Here is a 21,318-nt window from a genome sequence, read left to right on the forward strand (position 1 = left end):
TTGCTGTGTGCTCACATGGCAGGAAGAGAGAGCAAGCTCTGGTCTTTGTTCTTATAAGGACACTAATCCCATTAGGAGGGTCCTAATCTCATGACTTAATCTAAACCTAATTACCTTCCAAGGTCTCTGTCTTCGATTATCACGTTGGGGATTAGGGCTTCAGCATACCAATATTGGGGTGGGGGAGGGAGCACAAACATGTAGTCCACGACAAGCATATACCTAAGAGAAATGAAAACATACATCTAAACAAAAACTTGTACAAGAATGTTTATAGCAGCATTATTCATAGTAGCCAAAAAGTGGGAACAATCCATGTATATCAACAGATAATTGGATAAATAAAATGTGGTATGTCCATGTGGTATGGCTATACGGTGAACTATTACTCATCTATAGGAGGGAATGAAGTATTGATACATGCTGCAGCATGGATGAACTTTGCAAACATTTTGCTAAGTGAAAGAAGCCAGTTCCAAAAGATGACATATTGTGTGATTCCATTTATATGATCCGTCCAGAGCAGGCAAATCTATAGACAGAAAATAAACTAGGCAACCACTAGTTTATTTTCTGTCTATAGATTTGCCTGCTCTGGACGGATCATATAAATGGAATCATGCAATATGTGATCCTCTAGGGCTGGAGAAGGGTAGAGGTGCAAGGAGAGCAGTGACTGCTAACAGATAAGTTTCTTTTTTTTTTTGGTTTGGTGGCAGGAGGGCAGTGAAAATGTTCTAAAATTAATTATGGTGATGGTTGTACATATGTGACTAGTAAAAACTATTGTATACTTCAAATGTATGAATTTTGTGGTATATGAATTACTTTTCAAAAAAACTGTTCTTTTTTTTTCTTTTTTAATTTGAAAGCCATCTGCTGTCCAGTGAGCAGATGCCACATCAGCCTCGGGTTTGATATCCTAGTGAGAGGATGTTTAGGAGGAAGGACTGAGAGTGGATGCTGTAATGGATACAGGCAGTTTAGGGAAAGACACTGAGTTCTGCCTTAACTAGAAATGAGCAACCCTGTTGGATAACCTTGAAAGATCTCTTTTTGATTAAAAAAACTCTAGTGTAAAGTTCATTTGAGTTGGGCATATTAATGGGAACTGTTCTGCTGTTCGTACATTTACAAATGTTTTAAAATTGACATTACTTTGATTTTGTTTGCTTTTTCTAGTTATCAAATGCTTGATGGAAAATCTTGAGGAGGAAGTGTATCAGGCTGAAAATTCTCTGCTTCAGGCAGCAGCATCATTTCCAATGTATGGGCGTGTCCACTGTATAACAGGAGCTTTGCAGAAGTTATCTCTAAAGTAAGGATTTCCATAGCTACCTTCCTGTCTCAGAAATCCATTCATTTCTGAGCTTTAACCTCTTGTTGGAATGTATCCTGGGAAAGGCATGCAGTCTATTGCTTTGAATATAATTGAAAATCAGATTTAAAAACATACATATCTGCGTATATTTTTATGTCTCACATATTTTATATATTGAACAGTTTTGAAACACGAATTCAACTCCTTTTATCTAATTTTCATTTTTAAAATGTGATTTTTGCTTTTAGTATAAATTTCCCTAATGTTCTTGTTGCAGCAGCCTGCAGTTGGTGAGCGAGTGGAGACCTGTGGTAGAGAAGCTCCTTTTGATGTCCTACAGGCTTTCCACTGTGGTATCTCCAGTCATTCAGAGCTCATCCCCTGAAGGCCTCATACCAATGGACACTGATTCAGGTTAGCAAAAGAAGAAGGCAGGCTAGAGTGCTGTGGTTTGATTATTATGTCTTTACCTCTTTTTTCCTAAGTATTTCTTTGGGGAGATATAAAGCTAAATTGAGGAGAAAAGAATTATTGTTATTTGTGGCATTTCTGCCTTTTAGCAATAGTTTTAACTATTAAAAAGTAGCAAAAAAAAAAAAAAAAAAAAATCCCAAACCAGGGGATGAGCAAGGTACCTCCTACCCCAGGGTAATTGAGTTATATAATACTATATAATTTGAGCATCCCAAATCTGAAAATTGAAGATATGAAATGCTCCAGAATTTGAAACTTTTTGAACACCAATAGGATGCTCAAAAGAAATGCTTATTGGAGCATCTGGATTTTGGATTTTCAGATTAGGGCTGCTCAGCCATTAAGTACAATGCATATATTCCAATATTCAAAAAAATAAATTCGGGACGTTTTTGGTCCTAAGCATTTCAGATAAGGGATACTTAACCTATACTAAAATGGAGTATTCCTTTTAATACACAGAAAAATCATGAAATATATTTATATTTTGTGTTGAAATAAAGTTTGTAAATGTATTTTAGAGTGGAAATGAGAGGCTTGTATTAGAAAACCTGAGTGTGTCATAAACACGCACTGTATCATACACTGAAATACCTTGGGCTGATAATTGAGGTAATGTGGAGTTACGTGTTTTGCATAGAGAATATTAGGCTTTGTTCTTTCCTAAAAATGAGTTAGAAGATTGGTGATGGTTCATGATAGTAAGACACATTTATTTAGCCTGATGTTAGTCTAAATACCACATTATTTTATTATTATTATTATTTTTTTGGTAGAGATGGGATCTTCCTTTGTTGTGCAGGCTGCTCTTGAACTCCTGACCTCAAGCAATCCTTCTGCCTTGGCCTCTCAAAGCATTGGGATTACAGGACTGAGCCACTGTGCCGGCCTTAAATACCAAATTTTGACGCTTTAGATTTTCTACTTGAGCAGTGCATAAGAATAAGGAACATGGAGTCTTATAGCTAATATTTGGGTCAGCAAAGTACCCATCATATATTCTGGATGAGAAATCTTGAATATTTCTGTTACCTACTGTGGGTAGATCCTACAGAGAATGCTAACATTATCTTTATTAGTGAAGAGTTTTAAGGTATCAGTTGGTCTCAAAAATTGTCTTTGCCCCACAGACTTTTCCTTCATTCTCCCTGCCTTTTTACCTCTGGTTGTCTTCATTTTTGCTTCTTCTTCCCTGTGTTATTTGCCATACATTCTGAATTTCTTGAGAAAAGTCTCCCCTGAAAGCTGTAAAATTGAATGGATGGGATTCTTACAAATTTATTCTCATCTTTTCTTGGTCTGTGGGGAGTTTCTTTGGGGGTCGTTGTTAGTTTTTCATGGCTGTTCCAGGAAGGAACATAAGATGTTGATTGAATCATCATGATAGTAAGTTGAGTGTTTGTATTTCCCATAGTACCTAAATAATGTAAATATAATAGATGTACAATAAATACCGGTTCTTTGATTTGTTAATTGATTTCAGATGATTTCCCATGGCTAGTTTTGAAAATCTGAGCCTAACTCCTTACTACCTAGCCGTCCATTCATTCCTTCAACTCATGTTTCTGAACCTCTGCCATGAGCCAGTTTCTGTTATAGGCACTGGTCACTCAGTAATGAACAAAGTGTTGCATTCATGGAGCTTACATTTCCTAATCCAGTGAGTGCTTAGGGAATAAAAATGAAACTTAATGTAATATGAAGACTGTAAATCATAATTAAATCATATTACATAATGTGTTTCAAAGTTGTGGAGTCTTTATGATATTCTTGTCCTATAAAAGATTGTTTTTGTTGTTGATGGGTTTTTAAAAATGTCTTTTTACCTTTCTATCTTTAAACTTTGATACCTTATATTATAGATAGGGAGATAACCTCTCCTATTTTTTGTTATTTATTTATATTTTAAATCAAATACTGATTTTGTTCTACTTTTCTGTTGCCTGCTTCATTTTTCCTTCATAGAGAAATAGCATCTTAAAACTAAATTTATTGAAGTTTATTGCACTTCTTTGACATGATTAGCACCATATTTGAGATATTTAGACAACACTAAGAAAAGCAGTGTAGATGACATGGCAGCCTTTGTCCTGTGGACAGTTTCAGTTAGGTTTTTTTGTTGTTACATTTCAGTCTAAATTGCCATATTTTAAAAGTACACTCAAGCATCATGAAAACTCTATAAATAATTTTCATATTATCTACCCTGTGAGTCCCTTCTAATAGAGCTGATTATTAAGTATTGAAAATTACAGATTTTTTGAGGTTAAGTATCCCCAAGAGAAATCTGACATGTGATGTGTTACTGGGGTTTCATGTACACTAATTTCTTTCCCTCAGAGTCAGCAAGCCGCTTACAGATGATTCTGAATGAGATTCAGCCTCGAGATACTAATGATTATTTTAACCAAGCCAAAATATTGAAAGAACATGATAGCTTTGATATGAAGGACTTGAATGCCAGTGTGGTGAATATTGATATTTCTACAGAAATCAAAGGTAACTTGTATGAAATGGATACTGTAATTCGTGTTTAACAAGTAAAATGTACAGAATGCCCTTTTTATATAGTAAATTAGAGGTTGCAAATCTGTGCAGAACATTTCTAGAAAATAAAGTTTTCTAAAAATTTGGTTTTGGGAAAGATTTGGGTTTAGGAGTGCATTTATAAGACTTTTACCAGACTTAGGTGCTGTTGTGCAGTGTACAAGCTGTTAGAACAAAAAGCCTTGGAGTGGTGAAACCTGCCTTGACAGCCCAGGTGATGTAAGAGCAGTGCTATGATGTACCTGGGTTTGGGTAGCAGTCAACTTCTCCCAGCAATGTGGTTCATTGTCTGCTGTGGGAGTTCTTCAAGTCAAGCAGGCTTTTAAAGGAAACAAACCTTATTAGTAAAATGGGAGCTGCTTTGTTGTATCAAGCCTCCAGAATTCGAGTTCTTACATCTTGTTTGATCATTAGTTGTTACTAAATTTTCTGTAGTGCTGTAAAACGTCATCAGAAGCAGCAATTTCTTAGTGATGTATTACATATTCTACGTTCTCCACTAGGTGGGGATATTGTCTTGCAAAAAATTATTTCCACACTTAAATTTTTAAATTACACAAAATAAAATATAAATGTAATTATAGCCTATTGTAATAGTTTCAAACAACAGAGGTAAATATTAATTAAAAACAAATTAAATTCCTCCTAGGTTTCCTCTCCAATTCCATGTCTTCCCTCTTTAGTGCAATATATCATTTTATGCTTATTCTATATATTTATGTGTATGTACACTTACCCATTTAATGCATTGGGCTTTTTAAATAAAAACACAAATGAGATTACCCTGTAAGTACCTTTTTGTTAGTGTGCTCTTTTACTTAATATAATAGTTCATCTTGGATTTTAAAAAAATGTCAGTACCAAAATACTCCTAAAACTAGAATAAGAGAGTAAGTAAGGGTAATTATAGCTTATTGGCCACGGGAATTAAATATATTTTGAAAGATAATTTGTATTTTCCTTTGATTTTAAAAGTTATACTCTGCTCCTTTACTAATGCAACAGACATCCTCACCAAAATAAATAAGGAGTATATTTATTATAGACATCCATATCATACTTTATGACAGAGAGGCAGAGTTTGTTTAATCTTTGGAAATTAAAGATTAAACTTAAGTTTTGGAACAATATTGTGTTTTATTTTAAAATTTAATTTGAAAATAATAAATTAAAATACTGGACCTGGCATAGTGGCTCATGTCTATAATCCCAGCACTTTGGGAGGCCCAGGCGAGAGAATCGCTTTAGTCCAGGAGGTGATGTGGTGAAACCCTGTCTTTACAAAAAAATGCTAAAATTAACTGGGTGTGGTGGCACATACCTGTATGCAGGAGGCTGAAGTGGAAGGATTGCTTGAGCCTGGGAGGTCATGGCTGCAGTGAGCCGTGAGCATGCTACTGCACCCCAGCCTGGGTGACAGAGCGAGATCCTGTCTCCAAAAAAGAAAAAAAAAAAAACTTAGCATGATTTCTTCTCATAACACATGCTTGACAAATGTTAGCTTTTTTCCTTCTGAATAAATATAGCATGACAAATTGGGTTTGTTCAACCAGATTATTCGTGGGGAAATTATGAATAAGCTTGTTTTTAGAAACCTGGGATGTGAGTAATCAAGGTTGCGATAGTTGTGTTTTTTTTTGTTTAAGGTAAAGAAGTAAAAACATGTGATGTAACCGCGCAGATGGTGCTGGTATGTTGTTGGAGAAGTATGAAGGAAGTTGCTTTACTTTTAGGCACGTTGTGCCAGCTTCTGCCCATGCAGCCTGTGCCAGAATCTTCTGATGGATTATTGACAGTGGAGCAGGTAAGGCAGATGTTTATTCCACCACGTATAATTTCTGGTCAACCCATAAATCACAAACTTTATTTTATAACCCAACTTTAAAAAAGGTTTAAAATTTTTCTTGAATAAAATCATACAGATGTCAACTGAAGAAAGTTCATGGTAATTTAGAATGTTAGACTTTATAATACATTTCAAAACTGTGGCATTTTTGGAAATATTTTTCTAAGGTGTATAAATAACTGTAGATTTTACCTCACTTTTAACTGTAGTATTATCTCTAATTTTTATTTCTCCATTTTACATACACAGACTTAAACTTTAGCTTAAAATTGTGTGTTTAGTAAAACTCTGCAAATATCTTTAAATTTTGGAAAGAAAAAAAAGTAACATGTTGGTTGATTATGGATCTCATGTTTCCCACTGCATTGATAGTAAAGTTGTAGTCTTGGTTTTTTTGGCTGACTTTTGTTTTAAGACCACAAAGTTAGTTCACCATCTGGGACTGTTCAAGTGACTTGAGTTCTGTGTTTACAAGAAATTAGCTTACCACAAGCATTTCATTTGGAAATATTTTAGATTTATTAGATTTCTGTTTTTAATTGATTCCCTCTTCCTTTCCATATGGTTTTGACAAATCCATTTCCCACCATTTTTCAGCAAAGATATATAACATGTACTTTCATTTTTAACTTTTTAAAAATAAAGACAACTTTGTCCCTAGGGTGTTACAATTCAAGAACAAAACAAATATTGTAGTATGCTAATGCTGATTATTTCTATAATAACCACAGGACTAGTTCCATGGAAATAATGCTAACGCTTTTTTTTCTCACACTCTGTGGCTTATGTTGCATGCATCTGGTTAACAGCTGGGCTTGTGATGTTGCAAGGCCCTGAGATGAAGAAAGGCAAAAGCTCACAAGACACTTCAGGCATCATTATGTTCCTTATTCTTTTCCAAATCAAATAGGCGTTAGTGTCCTAGAGTTACTTGCAGTCATTGCTGGTGACTGGCTATAGTGCCAATGCCAACATCTTTGCTGAGGAATCCAGCTATGATTAATGATTACTTCACTGATGTTCACTGTCTTGCTAAGAAGTAAACATGTGCTAGAGGCCTTTGATTTCCCAACTTCTCTTTCCAAGGACAAGTTAAAACATTTAGTTTTTTGAGTTTGTTGGGTAGTGTTTAAAAAACAAATTAAGGGAAATGTATTTTGCTTTTACTGTAACTGAGAAAGACCTGAAAGCTTCCTATGAACGTTGTTTTGCCTTGACACCTTTTACATAGCACCCAAATCTTACGTATTTAATTTATGTGTGACAACCGTGATAAAATTGGGAATTAATGTAAAATAAAAGAGATGTTTGTAAAAGAAAAACAAACCAAAACAATAATTATCACAAAAAGACAGGTTCTTATAAACCAAAGAATTCTTCCAGTGACTGCTTGAATACAAAATAAGGTCCTGACTGTTTTTCTGTAAAACATTAGTTTCCATTCTAATGAGGTCCAGTCATTTTTCCATGTTGCCATTCACATGGTAACTTCACATACATAGGTGTGAGAAGAAACTGATGACTGAATGAGCGATGAAATTTATATGTAATAGCAGTATTCTAACAGTGAAACCCCACCCTCTGTGAAAAACTTGATTCTTCATATTGCTGACTTTAACTAAAGAAATGTCTCAGTTTAGGAGTCAATAAAAATCCAAAGTCATCAAGAAATTAGTGTTATTTACATTACTGGAGGATTTCTGCTTTTAAACATAACATTTTGCCCCATGAACTTCCTTTAAATTAATAATAATTAAATATACTCACATGTGTTTAAAACCTTTAAGAGTTAAAAATACAAATGACAGAGAAGAACGTCATTTACATTGGAATGGCTGCGCCACACCTGAAGTATACCCTTCCAAGGGCATAGTTGCCCTGGCAAAGCTAGATATGCTGTGCCTAGTGGCAAAACTATGAGTTTAAGAGTCGGATCTTAGGTGAATGTGACTGCCACAGACCTGAATACACGGAGGCAGTGAAGTGACTTGCAGGGAGAATGCAACCCTAGCTACAGGGGAGAATGTGGAACTTACATTTCTTATTCTTCAAAGTAATAACTGTGATCTACTTTTCTCTCAATGGATGAAGAAAGCCATTCCGTACAGTCTAAAATACAATTCTATTCTATTTTGAAATTTGATGACTTGAATGTAGATGACAGTCCCTTTAAGATCATCCTCTTTTTACAGCTCCTTGTTTAAACGGGTGGCCTCTTAAATCCCCCATATAGGAATATAGTTTATAACAGGTAGGGAGATTACAGTTTGGGGTTTTTTGTTGCTGTGTGGGGAGAAGAAATGGGGCTTGTTTATAATTCTGAGTTTTCAGTGTTGTATTCACAAAGCATTAGAGCTAGAAAGATCATAGAGATGATATTATCAAGCTTTCTTGGACAAGAGGAAGCTGAACCCTGGATGTCACCTGGTTTGACCAAGATTCCAAAGCTAGTTTGTGGCAGCTCTGGGACAGGAACCCGGTTCTTCTCCTTGCCAGCCTGTGTTCTGACATGGCACACTGCTGCCTTTGTTTTGAGCTGCTCATTTAATTTTTCTTTAAATTTAATTTTCTGTATTTCCCATATCCAGGTAAATTTTCATAAGCCTCAGGACAGTAAGATGATTTGCTACTGAACTTTTTCTCAAATAGTTGATTCCCTAGAGCACTTCATGTGAAGCAGTGTGCTCTCACCAGTTTCTCCAGGAGGAAAATGTGTTCACTCAGAGGCATGTCTGACTTTCCTCCTTCGCTCTGATCACATAATGAAAGGTTCTTTCATAGTGTCCCTGTACAAGAGGCAGAGATAAAACCAACTTTGAGGGATGTAAGTGGAGACCCTTCAAGAGTAAGCAGTACACACAACCTTATCTCACAACTTCCTGACTGGTTGATGTGTGTGGAGTTTTCAAACTTGATGTTTTGCTGATGTAGAGCTTTTGCTTGTTACGTTTTGTTGGTTCTCTTTTCATGGGCTATCTGATACCCAGTGCCTACTGATTTTTTAAAACAGCTTCCTCCACCTGGAGTACTATATGAACTTAAGTTTATATGTATTTCCCTAATATGCCTAAAAAGAAACTACCAGGTAGATTTTTCATTCATGCTTTTCCCCTTCAGTAATTATCGCCACAGAAATCACGAGTAAGATTGCTATTAGAAATTGCTAATTATAGAAATTGCTATTTTAAAACATTCTCTTTTATTTTATTTATTTATTTATTTTTGAAGCAGGGTCCCATTCTGCGCCCAGGCTGGAGTGCAGTGGTTCCATTTCGACTCACTGCAACCTCAACGTCCTGGGCTTAAGCCTCCCAAATATTTGGGACTATAGGTATGTGCTACCACTTCTGGCTAATTTTTATATTTTTTGTAGAGACGGGATCTCACCATGTTGCCAGGCTGGTTTTGAATTCCTGAACTAAAGCGATCCTCCCACCTTAGCCTCCCAAAGGGCTAAGATTACAGGCATGAGCTACCATGCCCGGCCTAAAAATTCTATGTTAGATTCTGTTGTAACTTTTATGATGCCCAGAGCTAACTACATTGATATATTCCCTCAGTAGTGTCTTCTGTTATTATTTTAGATATTCTGCAGTGAACTACAAATGGGATATATGTTTATTCACAAGTCTTAAAGAAATTGCCTTTTGTATTTTCTTTTGCCAAAGTTTATGTTTTAGAAATTATAATTTCATTGAATTGCACTCAATGCACCTTCCCCATTTTTAAGCTTTGAGATGAAGTTGTGCATGTAACCACATCCTATTTATTGACTGCCTTACTATGAGGATATCGTGGGAAAATAAAGATGTACATAATATGTGGTTCTGTGACCTCAAAGGACTTAGAAATACAATGGGGATACCAGACAGAAATTCATTTTAAAAAGTCAGACTACAGGGCAACAGTTAACATAGCTCATGGTTAAGAATTTGCTAGAAAGCAAAGAATAAACATTCTGGTAAGATGATATCTGAGTGGTAGAAAATTATTACCTCTGTTGTTATGTAGGAGAACAGTATTTGAGCTTTGAAGAAATCCCAAAAGTTAGTAAGAAATCGTTGTAGGAGAGAAGGTACAGTTTAAAACATTAACTGTTTTACTGGAGTGTAAACTTTTGTAAAACATCCCATTTAACCAAAGTGAAATTAGAAGTGGCTGTGTCTTAGAGTCAGAATTCAAATTAAGGCTTAGGGATTAAGTCTCACTACTTTATAGTATAAAATAAAAATAAAGTGGACATTTATTGTTTGCTACTCTTTGCCAGGTACTCTGAAAAACACTTAAATGCATAATCTTACTTATTACTCGCAATAATCCTGTGAAGTAGGTTCTAGTGTTAGCTCCCTTTCATAAGTAAGAGAACTGTATTTAATTACTTTTAATTCGTAGTACATTTCAAAATTTGCCTTCTCTAGATAAAGGGTAGATTTAAAATATATTTATATTTGTTTTTTATGGGTTTTATGCTTTAGATGAGCATTTAGATCCCCTAATTAGTCTGTTGGTGAATTATAGGTGCCTGGAAACATGGCATGTAGCTTCTTCCCCTGTGGAAATTTATACCCTGTAAGTCCATAAAACATGTTAATTTTCCCTATAGATACACTTTTTATGAAAAGTTAGGAGCAGGATATGCTAATTTTAAAAAGATAAGTGATTAGAATTTAAATTTCTGTTCTTTAAATTTTAAGAACAGAAATCACTGTATTGTTCTTGCATTTTGATCTTAATTTCCTTTATAAAAATCCTGAGATGTATGTTATTAAAAATTATTTTGTTGGAGGTAACACACTACCAGACTTAAAAATATACTACAAACCTGTAGCAACAAAAAAAGTGTGGTACTGGCATAAAAACAGACACATAGACCAGTGGAACAGAATAGAGAACCCAGAAATTAATGTATCTACAGCCAACTGATTTTCGATAAAGACTCCAAGAACACTCGTTGGGTAAAGGACTGTCTCTTCAATAAATGGTGCTGGGAAAACTGAGTATGCTTTCTTTATGTGCAGAAGGGTGAAACTAGACCCACCTCTCTCTCTATGTAAAAATCAACTTATAATGGGCGTGGTGGGTCATGCCTGTAATCCCAGAACTTTGGGAGGCTGAGGCGGGCGGATCACGAGGTCAAGAGACCGAGGCCATCCTAGCCAACATGGTGAAACCCCGTCTCTATTAACAATACAGAAATTAGGTGGGCATGTGGTGTGCACCTGTAGTCCCAGCCACTCGGGAGGCTGAGGCAGGAGAATCGCTTGAACCCAGGAGGCAGAGGTTGCAGTGAGCTGAGATTGCGCCACTGCACTCCAGCCTGGTGGCAGACCGAGACTTGGTCTCAAAAAAAAAAACAAAAAACAAAAAACGCCCCCCAAAAAAAGCAGAAATCAACTCAAAATGGATAAAAGACCTAAATGTAAGACTCAAAACAATAAATGGTAAAGACTACTATAAAACTACTTGAATAGTAGTATTTATTCAGGACTTTGATCTGGGAAAAGATTCTTTTCTTTTCTTTTTTTGTTTTTTTGAGTCTCGCTTTGTCACCCAGGCTGGAGTGCAGTGTCGCTGTCTCGGGTTCAAATGAACCTCTGCCTCCCGGCTTCAAACGATTCTCCTGCCTCAGCCTCCTGAGTAGCTGGGATTACAAACAAGTATGTGCCAATGGCTAATTTTTGTTGCCATGGCTGGCTAATTTTTGTATTTTTTTAGTAGAGATGGAGTTTCACCATGTTGGCCAGGCTGTTCTCAAACTCCTGACCTCAGGTGATCTGCTTGCCGTGGACTCTCAAAATGCTGGGATTGGAGGTGTGAGCCACCGCCTGGCCTGGGAAAACATTTTTATAAATAAGACCTTAAAAGCATAGACAAGAAAAAATAAATGGAATTATATCAAACTAAAACCCTTCTGCACAGCAAAGGAAACAGCAGAGCCAAAGACAAACTCCAGAACGGGAGAAAAAATTTGTACACTATTTATCTGACAGGATTAATGTCCAAAATGTATAGGGACCTCAAACATCTCAACAGCAAAAAAAAAAAAAAAAAAAAAGGACAAATGATCGAACAGACATTTCTCAGAAACATAGAAATGATGAACAAATATATGAAAAAATGTTCAACATCACAAATCAGGGAAATGCAAATCAAAACCACAGTGAGATATAATTTCATTCCAGTTAGGATGGCTGTTACCAAAAAGACAACAAATGATGGCAAGAATGTGTAGAAAAGGGAACTCTTACACACTATTGCATGGAATGTAAACTAGTATAGCTACTATGGAGAACAGTATGGAGGTTCCTCTAAAAACTACACATAGAAATACCATATGATCCAGCAATCCCACTACTGGGCATTTATCCAAAGAAAAGGAAATCAGTATATTGAAGAGAGTGCTGCAACCCCATGATTGAATAGTGTTCCAATCCCATGTTTATTGCAGCGCTATTCAAAATAGACAAGGTACCTAATCAACCTGGGTGTCCAACAACAGATGAATGGATAAAGAAATGTGGTATATATACAAAGTGGAATACTATTCAGCCATAATAAAGAATGAAATAACTGTCATTCGCAGCTGCATGGATGGAAGTGGAGGACATCATGTTAAGTGAAATAAGCCAGAAACAGAAAATTAACCACTGCATGTTCTCACACATGTGGAAGTTAAAGAAGTCGATCTCAAAGAAATAAAAGGTAGAACAGAAGATACTAGAGTCTGGGAAGAGTAGTTGAGAGGGTGGAGATAGGTAGAGTTGTGAAAAGATACAAAATTACAGCTAGATAGGACAATAAGCTCTAGCGTTCTTCACCACAGTAGGATGACTATAGTTAGCAATAACGTATATATTAATAATTCCAAATAGCTAGAAGCAGGATGTTGAATGTTCCTAACACAAAGAAATGATAAATGTTTGAAATGATGGATAAGCCAATTACTCTGATCACTGTTTATTATATGTATTGAAACGTTACTGTGTACCCCATAAATATGGATAATTATTTGTCAGTGAAAAAGAATTTTTAAAAATGCGTAAAAAAAATCTCTCTCCATAAAAGGGTTTACATGTTTTTGTTAAATTATTTCAAGGTACATTTTAATTTTTGATGTTACTGTAAATGCATCTTTATAAAAATTACATTTTTGAACTTTAACTTGCTGGGCTATAAAAATACAACTGCTTTTAAAATATTTGTCTTATATTCATCCGTATTATTAAACTCCATTATTTTAATCATTTGTGAATTATTTGTAGATTATATGTCCATAATGTCACCTTCAAACAATGAGAGTTTTTTGTTTTAAATTTTTATTTTACTTTAAGTTCTGGGATACACGTGCTGAACTTGCAGGTTTGTTACATAGGTATACATGTGCCATAGTGGTTTGCTCTACCTATCAACCTGTCATCTAGGTTTTAAGCCCCACATGCATTAGATATTTGTCCAAATGCTCTCCCTCCCCTTGCCCTCCACCCCCCGACAGGCCCTGGTGTGTGATGTTCCCCTCCCTGTCTCCGTGTGTTCTCATTGTTCAGCTCCCACTTACGAGTGAGAACACGCAGTGTTTGATTTTCTGTTCCTGTGTTAGTTTGCTGAGGATGATGGCTTCCAGCTTCATCCAAGTCCCTGCAAAGGACATGAACTCATTCTTTTTTTATGGCTGCATAGTATTCCATGGTGTATATATGCCACATTTTCTTTATCCAGTCTATCATTGATGGGTATTTGGGTTGGTTCCAAGTCTTTGCTATTGTAAATAGTGCTGCAGTAAACATATGTGTGCATGTGTCTTTATAGTAGAATGATTTATAATCCTTTGGGTATATACCCAGTAGTGGGATTGCTGGGTCAAATACTATTTCTGGTTCTAGATCCTGGAGGAATCGCCACACTGTCTGCCACAATTGTTGAACTGATTTACACTCCCACCAACAGTGTAAAAGCGTTTCTATGTCTCCACATCCTCTCCAGCATCTGTCGTTTCCAGACTTTTTAATGATTACCATTCTAACTGGCGTGAGATGGTATCTCATTGTGGTTTTGATTCACATTTCTCTAATGACTGGTAATGATGAGCTTTTTTTCATATATTTGTTGGCTGCATAAATATCTTCTTTTGAGAAGTGTCTGTTTATATCCTTTGCCCACTTTTTGATCGGGTGGTTTGTTTTTGTAAATTTTTTTAAGTTCCTTGTAGATTCTGGATATTAGACCTTTGTCAGATGGATAGATTGGAAAAATTTTCTCCCCTTTCGTAGGTTGCCTGTTCACTCTGATGATAGTGTCTTTTGCTGAGCAGAAGCTCTTTAATTAGATCCTATTTGTCAATTTTGGCTTTTGTTGCAATTGCTTTTGGTGTTTTAGTCATGAAGTCTTTGCCCATGCCTATGTCCTGAATGGTATTGCCTAGGTTTTCGTCTAGGGTTTTTATGGTTTTATTTCTTTCTCTTGTCTGATTGCTCTGGCCAGAACTTCCAATACTATGTTAAATAGGAGTGGTGAGAGAGGGCATACTTGTCTTGTGCCGGTTTTCAAAGGGAATGCTTTCAGCTTTTGCCCATTCAGTATGATATTGGCTGTGGGTTTGTCATAAATAGCTCTTATTATTTTGAGATATGTTCCATCAATACCTAGTTTATTGAGAGTTTTTAGCATGAAGGGTGTTGAATTTTATCGAAGGCCTTTTCTACATCTATTGAGATAATCATGGGGTTTTTGTCATTAGTTCTGTTTATGTGATGGATTATGTTTATTGATTTGTGTATGTGGAACCAGCTTTTTTTTTTTTTTTTTGAGGTGGAGTCTCGCTCTTTTGCCCAGGCTGGAGTGCAGTAGCACAATCTTGGCTCACTGCAACCTCTGCCTCCCGGATTCAAGCAGTTCTCCTGCCTCAGCCTCCCGAGTAGCTGGGACTACAGGCGCACGCTGCCACTCCTGGCTAGTATTTTGTATTTTAGTAGAGACGGGGGTTTTACTGTGTTGCCCAGGCTGGTCTCAAACTCCTGAACTCAGGCAGTCCGCCAGCCTCAGCCTCCCAAAGTGCAGGGATTATAGGTGTGAGCCACCGCACCCAGCCTCTTTCATATTTTTTACACTTTTCTTCTTCTTTTAGTGTGCTGGCTAGGGGCTCCAGAACAGAATTCAGTAGACGTCGTGACAGTAGGAATCCTTATCTTGTCCTGATTTTAAAGAGGATTAAAAAAACAAAAAAACCTGTACTATTGCCTGTGATGTTTGCCTGTTGGGTTTTTGTAGGTATTCTTTATGAAATGTTAAGGAAGTTTTTGTCTCTTCCAAGTTTGCTAAGAAATTTTTTTTTTTTTAAATTGTGAGTCGAAAAAAAGAAAAAGACTAGAAAGAAATGCAATAAAAATAGTTACCTCTAAAAAATTATTTTGTACATACATTATCCATTTTGTGAACTTTAAATAGAAACTCAGTGTTATCTAATAGGTAAGTGAGTTGGAGTTTTCAGAGGTTTTCATTTTAAAATGAAAATTCAGAGATTTTCATTTTAAAAATCAAATTTTGAAATTGTTTCTGATTTTATTGTTATTAACTTTGTAAGTGGTTTGAGTTAAACCTGTTTCATGTAGTCTGATTATCCACTGGGAGGCTGTCAGCCTGGCCTTTCTTCTCTGTTCAGCAGCTCATAGACCATACTGCCAAGCCCACTAGTCATTTGTAATTGGGTTCATCTCTTCCTTGTAGGCTTGTCCTTACTGTTTTCTAGCATGAAACTTCTAGGTCATTCAGCCAGGTTTACTTACCCTTGTCTGTGTGTGCTCATTCATTGATATAAAAAGACCTAGCGAAGTATCTGGCAGATAGCTAGCATGCACTTATTTAATGTTGGTGTATTCATTCTAGTCTCCCAGCGTCTTCTCATGTTAATTACCCTCTTTCATTTTGGTCCACCTGAGTACTGTAATAGCCTGTTCAAGTTCTGGATGTGAAGTCTTTTCTCATTATTCCAGTGAGAAGGATCTTTCATTTTTTGGAACTTATACTCATACTGGGCACCAGACAGCATGTTGGTTTTCTTTGCGAAAGTGAACTAAAAGCCTGCTGAGGACAGGCATCTTGTTTTCATCTTTTCTGTCTACCACAGTGTTAAGCTGTGAGGCATTTTACATGGGGCTAAAGAAAGACTGTTGTCTAACAGGAATTTTATATTGTCTTCAAAAGGAAAAAAGATAATAAGCCTAGGTATTAGCTATGTGGGTTTATTCAGAAATTATTAAGTGCCAAATGAAACGAGGAAATACTGCCTACATCTCAGTTTTGTCCTTAGAACGTCATTATGTTTTCTGTGCCAGGAATACCTAGGGTTTAGGTCCATCCTTGAGAAGCCCACCCACTGGTCATACTTCTGAGGTCTTTGATTTTTATTATATGCTTTTCATTTTAGACCCCTTCGAAGGGAGTTTGAATAAAGGAAGCAATGAAAATCTGATCTTTGCCTAAGGAGTAGATTATGAACTGTTGTAAATCCACAGAGAAGCACTTTGTCAGTAATGACGAAGTTTATGTTTTCCTGAAGTATGTTTTAATATCTGCAGCATTTTGGGAAAAAAATTAAGGAAGTTTGAGAAACCTCATCTCATTGACTTTCTGTTTTTATTTTCTATGTCTTTAAGTACCTTCTTAGAAATCTCTTGTTTCTCTAGTAATTGAAATGATGGTCATTACAAATAAGCTAACTGGTATTTCTTCTAGTCCTTTTTTTGTATTAGTATTATTTTTTTAAGCTGGCTATCATGAGCTACTCATTTTATAGGATTATTGGGCTTCAGTCCTATATTAGGGATTTAATTCGGATTTAAGCTTTGATAATTCTGTTCAAACTATGCTCTGAAATTACCATATTGAAGATAAAATAAGGCTTACCTGACTGTGGCTCTTGACAACTAGTAGTATGTGGTCTTTAAAAGATACTATGAAGAGTATCATCAGATCTTTAGGAAAACTAACTGGAGAACATGACCTGTCACTCTTTGGGCTACTAAAGAGTTAGATTTTTTTTAAAAAAATGTATTATATGCTGCTTTATTTATATATAATGGTTCTTTGTTAGTCTTCTGATTCTTGTTTCTCCATGTGCATCACTTATTATGTCTTTGTAATCAGATGTACTTTGATGTGGATTATGTCTTTGGTTTTCCTCTATTTAGAACCCTAGTCAGAACTCATATTGAACTGAATTGGATTATAGGTTATAGACCTGTTCTGAGCTTTTCAATTTATTACTTATTTTAATACAACAACCTATGTCCTAAATGCTGGTATTATCCCTAGTTTATGGATGAGGAAACTGAGGTACTTGCCCATGATGACATGTTTAACTACTTATTCTACTGTTTATTGTCTCTAATGTGTGCAGAATACTAATTTAGTCCCTATGCTGAGGTAGGAGGTGTTTCTAGGTAAGCATATCTGAGCTATCTTGGGACAACTTGTCTTTTACCATCCTGTGATCTACTGGGGAGACCTGGATCAAGAGATAGCTGATTACAGCTTTGGTCCTAAGTTTTATACAAAATCTTAATTTTTAAACGACAATAGTCACCAAATCTAATGGTATGAAAGCCTAATTGGCTTAAAAGTTAATTCTTTTCAAAACCTTAGTCAACAACAAATTGTCAGTTTTGTTCTCTTTAAAATAAATAGTCTGGCCGGCCACAGTGGTGCATGCCTGTAGTTACAGCTACTCGGGAAGCTGATGTAGAAGGACTCCTTGAGCCCAAGAGTTGGAGACTGTAGTGCACAATGATCACACCTGTGAATAGCCACTGTACTTAAGCCTAGGCAACATAGTAAGACCCTGTCTGTACAAAAAATGAAAAAATTAGGTAGGTGTGGTGACATAACACTTTAACAGTCCTAGCTGCTCGGGAGGCTGAGGTGGGAGGATCACTGTAACCTCAAACTCCTTGAGCCTAGGAGTGTGAGGTTACAGTGAGCTATGATTGCGCCACTGCACTCCAGCCTGGGTGATAAAGCAATACCAGACCCTGTCTCAAAAAAAATTAAAAGTCATATTTATTATTGGTCTAATCTTGTGTGGAGAAAGACATCATGTAGGAAAGCCACTGGGTGACATTCTGGCAAATTCCATGGTTCTGTTTTGAAGTGAAGCCTAGTAATTTTTCAGGAGGTCATTTACACCACATCTTGCATTGTCATTAACAATTTTATGTCTCTAAAAGGTAATACGGGTTATTTTTTAATGGGTATGGAGTTTCCATTTGGGGAGATGAAGAGTTCTGTAAATGCATGATGGTGATGGTCATACAAAAGTGTGAATGTACTTATGCCACTTAATTGTACACTTAAAAAAGGGTTATAATGATAATTATCATATATATTTTATCACAATATAAAAGAAAAAAATGTTTAAAAGAAGGAAAAAAGGTAATTATTTCACCTAGACCTGTGTGTGTGAGTGTTGTCGTTTTGTGTGATTTTTTTCTATTGGAGTTGAATGGTGTGAGCTATAACAAAACACACTGAGGTTTGTGAAGATGACATAGGAAGGCAGTTCTAGTGTAATAGTTAAAGATGGTCACCTCTGGAGCCAGACTGCCTGGCTTCATGTTCTGGTTCCACTGCTTTCTTGCTGTATGACATTGGATAAGTTTCTTAGCCTTTCTGGGCCTCAGTTTTTCAGCTGTGAAGTAGAGATAATGATAGTACTTATTTCATGGAATTATTGTGAGAATTAGATGAGCTATTACTAAAAAAAAAAAAAAAAATGCTTAAAGTGGCGGCCGGGAACAGTGGCTCACGCATGTGATCCCAGTACTTTGGGAGACTGAGGGGTGGATCACCTGAGGTCAGGAGTTAGAAACCAGCCTGGTCAACATGGTGAAACCCATCTCTACTAAAAATACAAAAAGTAGCCGGACGTGGTGGCAGGTGCCTGTAATTCCAGCTACTTGGGAGGCTGAGACAGGAGAATTGCTTGAACCCAGGAGGTGGAGGTTGCAGTGAGCTGAGACTGCGCCACCGCACTCCAGCCTGTACAACAGAGCAAAAATCCATCTCGAAAAAAAAAAAAAATGCTTAAAACATTCTGTCACATGGTGAGTGCTAAATGAATGGACCCCTAGACCTGGGTTCTAGACAGTGTTACTGATATAAATACACTTGCAAATATAAACATAAATTGGACATTTGTTTTTGCTTTTTTTTTAAAGGTAAAAGAAATAGGAGATTACTTTAAACAACACCTTTTGCAGTCCAGGCACAGAGGAGCATTTGAACTGGCTTATACTGGTTTTGTGAAACTAACTGAAGTACTAAACAGGTAAAACAAATATCCTTTTGTGTACGTTTTAAAAAGACTAAATATACAAAGCATGTGCTTGGAGTAGAATTTAGTTGTGTCTTTTGATGTCTAAAAGAATAAGACCTGGTTGACTACAAAACTCTTGGAAGAAATTGTTTTCTTAGGTTTCGTTGTATGATTTACTGCAGATGATTGATTGAAATGTCCAAACTGAGTTATTATTCTCTCATTGAAAGGTGATTTGAAGCAAACTCAAAAGATTTTGCTAAAAATAGCTTTGAAATTACTGTTTTGTTTTTTTTTTTTTCTTTGAACGAAATAAATGTTTTGTCTGTTTGAAAATTACTTGGTGTTTGGAATAAAATAGACCTTGCAATTTTTGGGGTTTGTATTAGAGAAACACTTAAAGATTTTGTTTTTTTTTCCTTCATAAATTTATCTTATAGAAAAGTTTAAAAGAACAGTAAGTAGACTGAAAAGTAGAAAAGATTTTTTTTCCTTTTACCTGGAAAGCTAATATTTAGATAGATTTCATATATTTAACCAAATGTATTTCTTGACATTATAGTTACAGATAATTTCATTCATTCATGTAATATATTTCCTCCAAAGAGCTTGTGAGGAAACCTTAAATTACTTAATGACTAAGTGTTCATGGCAAGTGTTCTCTAAATAAAAGGTAGTATTTTCCAGGAAAACATTTCCATTGCCTGGAAACTTTTTGAAATGAAGCAGAGTTCTGCCAGCCTTGTAGCCTCAGCAAACATTTTATTTTGGACTGTTAAGACATCTATTCCTTGAATATTTTTGAAACTTTTTTTTTCACATGCCTGGTAAAAACATTTATGAAACATTTTGGCAGTTATGAGCTGCACAGAATGTCTTTAAATGATACTTTTTAAAAAGTCCCTGACATTAAACTGCTGATCTTGAAAATATTTTATCTTTTCAACTTTTTGTTTCCAGTGTAGACATGACTTATGAACATTTTTTTTTTTTCCTCAAAACACACTCCACTCCCATCAAATCAGTTAACAAGAATGTATGAATACCAGCAGTGTGCTTAGTACTGTGCTTGGTTTGGATGATATTATGGTTTTTTATAAGATGAAGTTCCTGTTATTAAAGAGCTTATGGTTTAGTTTGAGAAATAAGTAGAGATGAAATTCGAAATATTTAACAAAAGGTATGTTGTGAGCACTGACTGGTCAGAACCAACACTGGGTATATGCAGCACCCAGCATCTCTCTATGTATGGATGTGTATGGATTGAATACCAGCCTGGAAGTAAGACCAACACACTTGAAAAAGATAACGCTGCGCAATTTTTGGTGAAATTTATAAATCATATTTATATATAAATCATATAGCAGAGAGAGAAAGCAATGGGGATAGGCTGGTAGGGCTTCATGGAGGAGGTGGAATTTGTGCTAATGCACAAGTTGAAAGAAGGAAACATTGTGAGTAAATGTTCAGAGCCTAGAATTGGCAAGGTGAATAAATAAGCCAACCTTCCTGTAGAGGTGGAGTTAGTAGGAAATAACCAGGCAAGTTGATAGATTGAGGCCAAATTATAGAGTGTCTTGGAAATAGATTTACTGTAGCAGGGATGGAGAGAAGCATCAAACATTTTTGCTCTGAAATAGATCATAGGAGGCATTATAGAATGGAGGAATAGCAGTAAATCTGTGACTCAGGCTCTTAATTCTGTATATATTCATTCCATTTACTGGCAGTGAGATTGTACAAAAATTAACCTCCCTAACCTTTGATCTCTTCATCTTTAAGGAAAAGGGTATTTGCCCTATTGACAGATCTCTCTGGCTTTTG

At 36.0% G+C, this 21,318-nt stretch overlaps 1 protein-coding gene across 16 annotated transcripts in view; it reads left to right on the top strand.

Moving 5' to 3' along the window:
* The window catches only part of THADA (THADA armadillo repeat containing), a 358,465-nt gene that overhangs the window by 42,189 nt on the left and 294,958 nt on the right, over window positions 1–21,318 (top strand). For all 16 annotated transcript variants that reach the window (XR_012422434.1, XR_012422435.1, XR_012422436.1 and 13 more), the window contains 5 exons: window positions 1,183–1,318; window positions 1,599–1,735; window positions 4,136–4,294; window positions 5,989–6,146; window positions 19,397–19,506. Coding sequence is in view for 13 of the 16 variants with exons in the window: in XM_065527132.2 (XP_065383204.1) it covers window positions 1,183–1,318; window positions 1,599–1,735; window positions 4,136–4,294; window positions 5,989–6,146; window positions 19,397–19,506 (700 nt within the window). In the remaining 3 variants the exon portion in view is untranslated. The remainder of the gene's footprint in view (window positions 1–1,182; window positions 1,319–1,598; window positions 1,736–4,135; window positions 4,295–5,988; window positions 6,147–19,396; window positions 19,507–21,318) is intronic.

This window comes from Macaca fascicularis, chromosome 13, assembly GCF_037993035.2.
Source record: "Macaca fascicularis isolate 582-1 chromosome 13, T2T-MFA8v1.1".
NCBI lineage: Eukaryota > Metazoa > Chordata > Mammalia > Primates > Cercopithecidae > Macaca > Macaca fascicularis.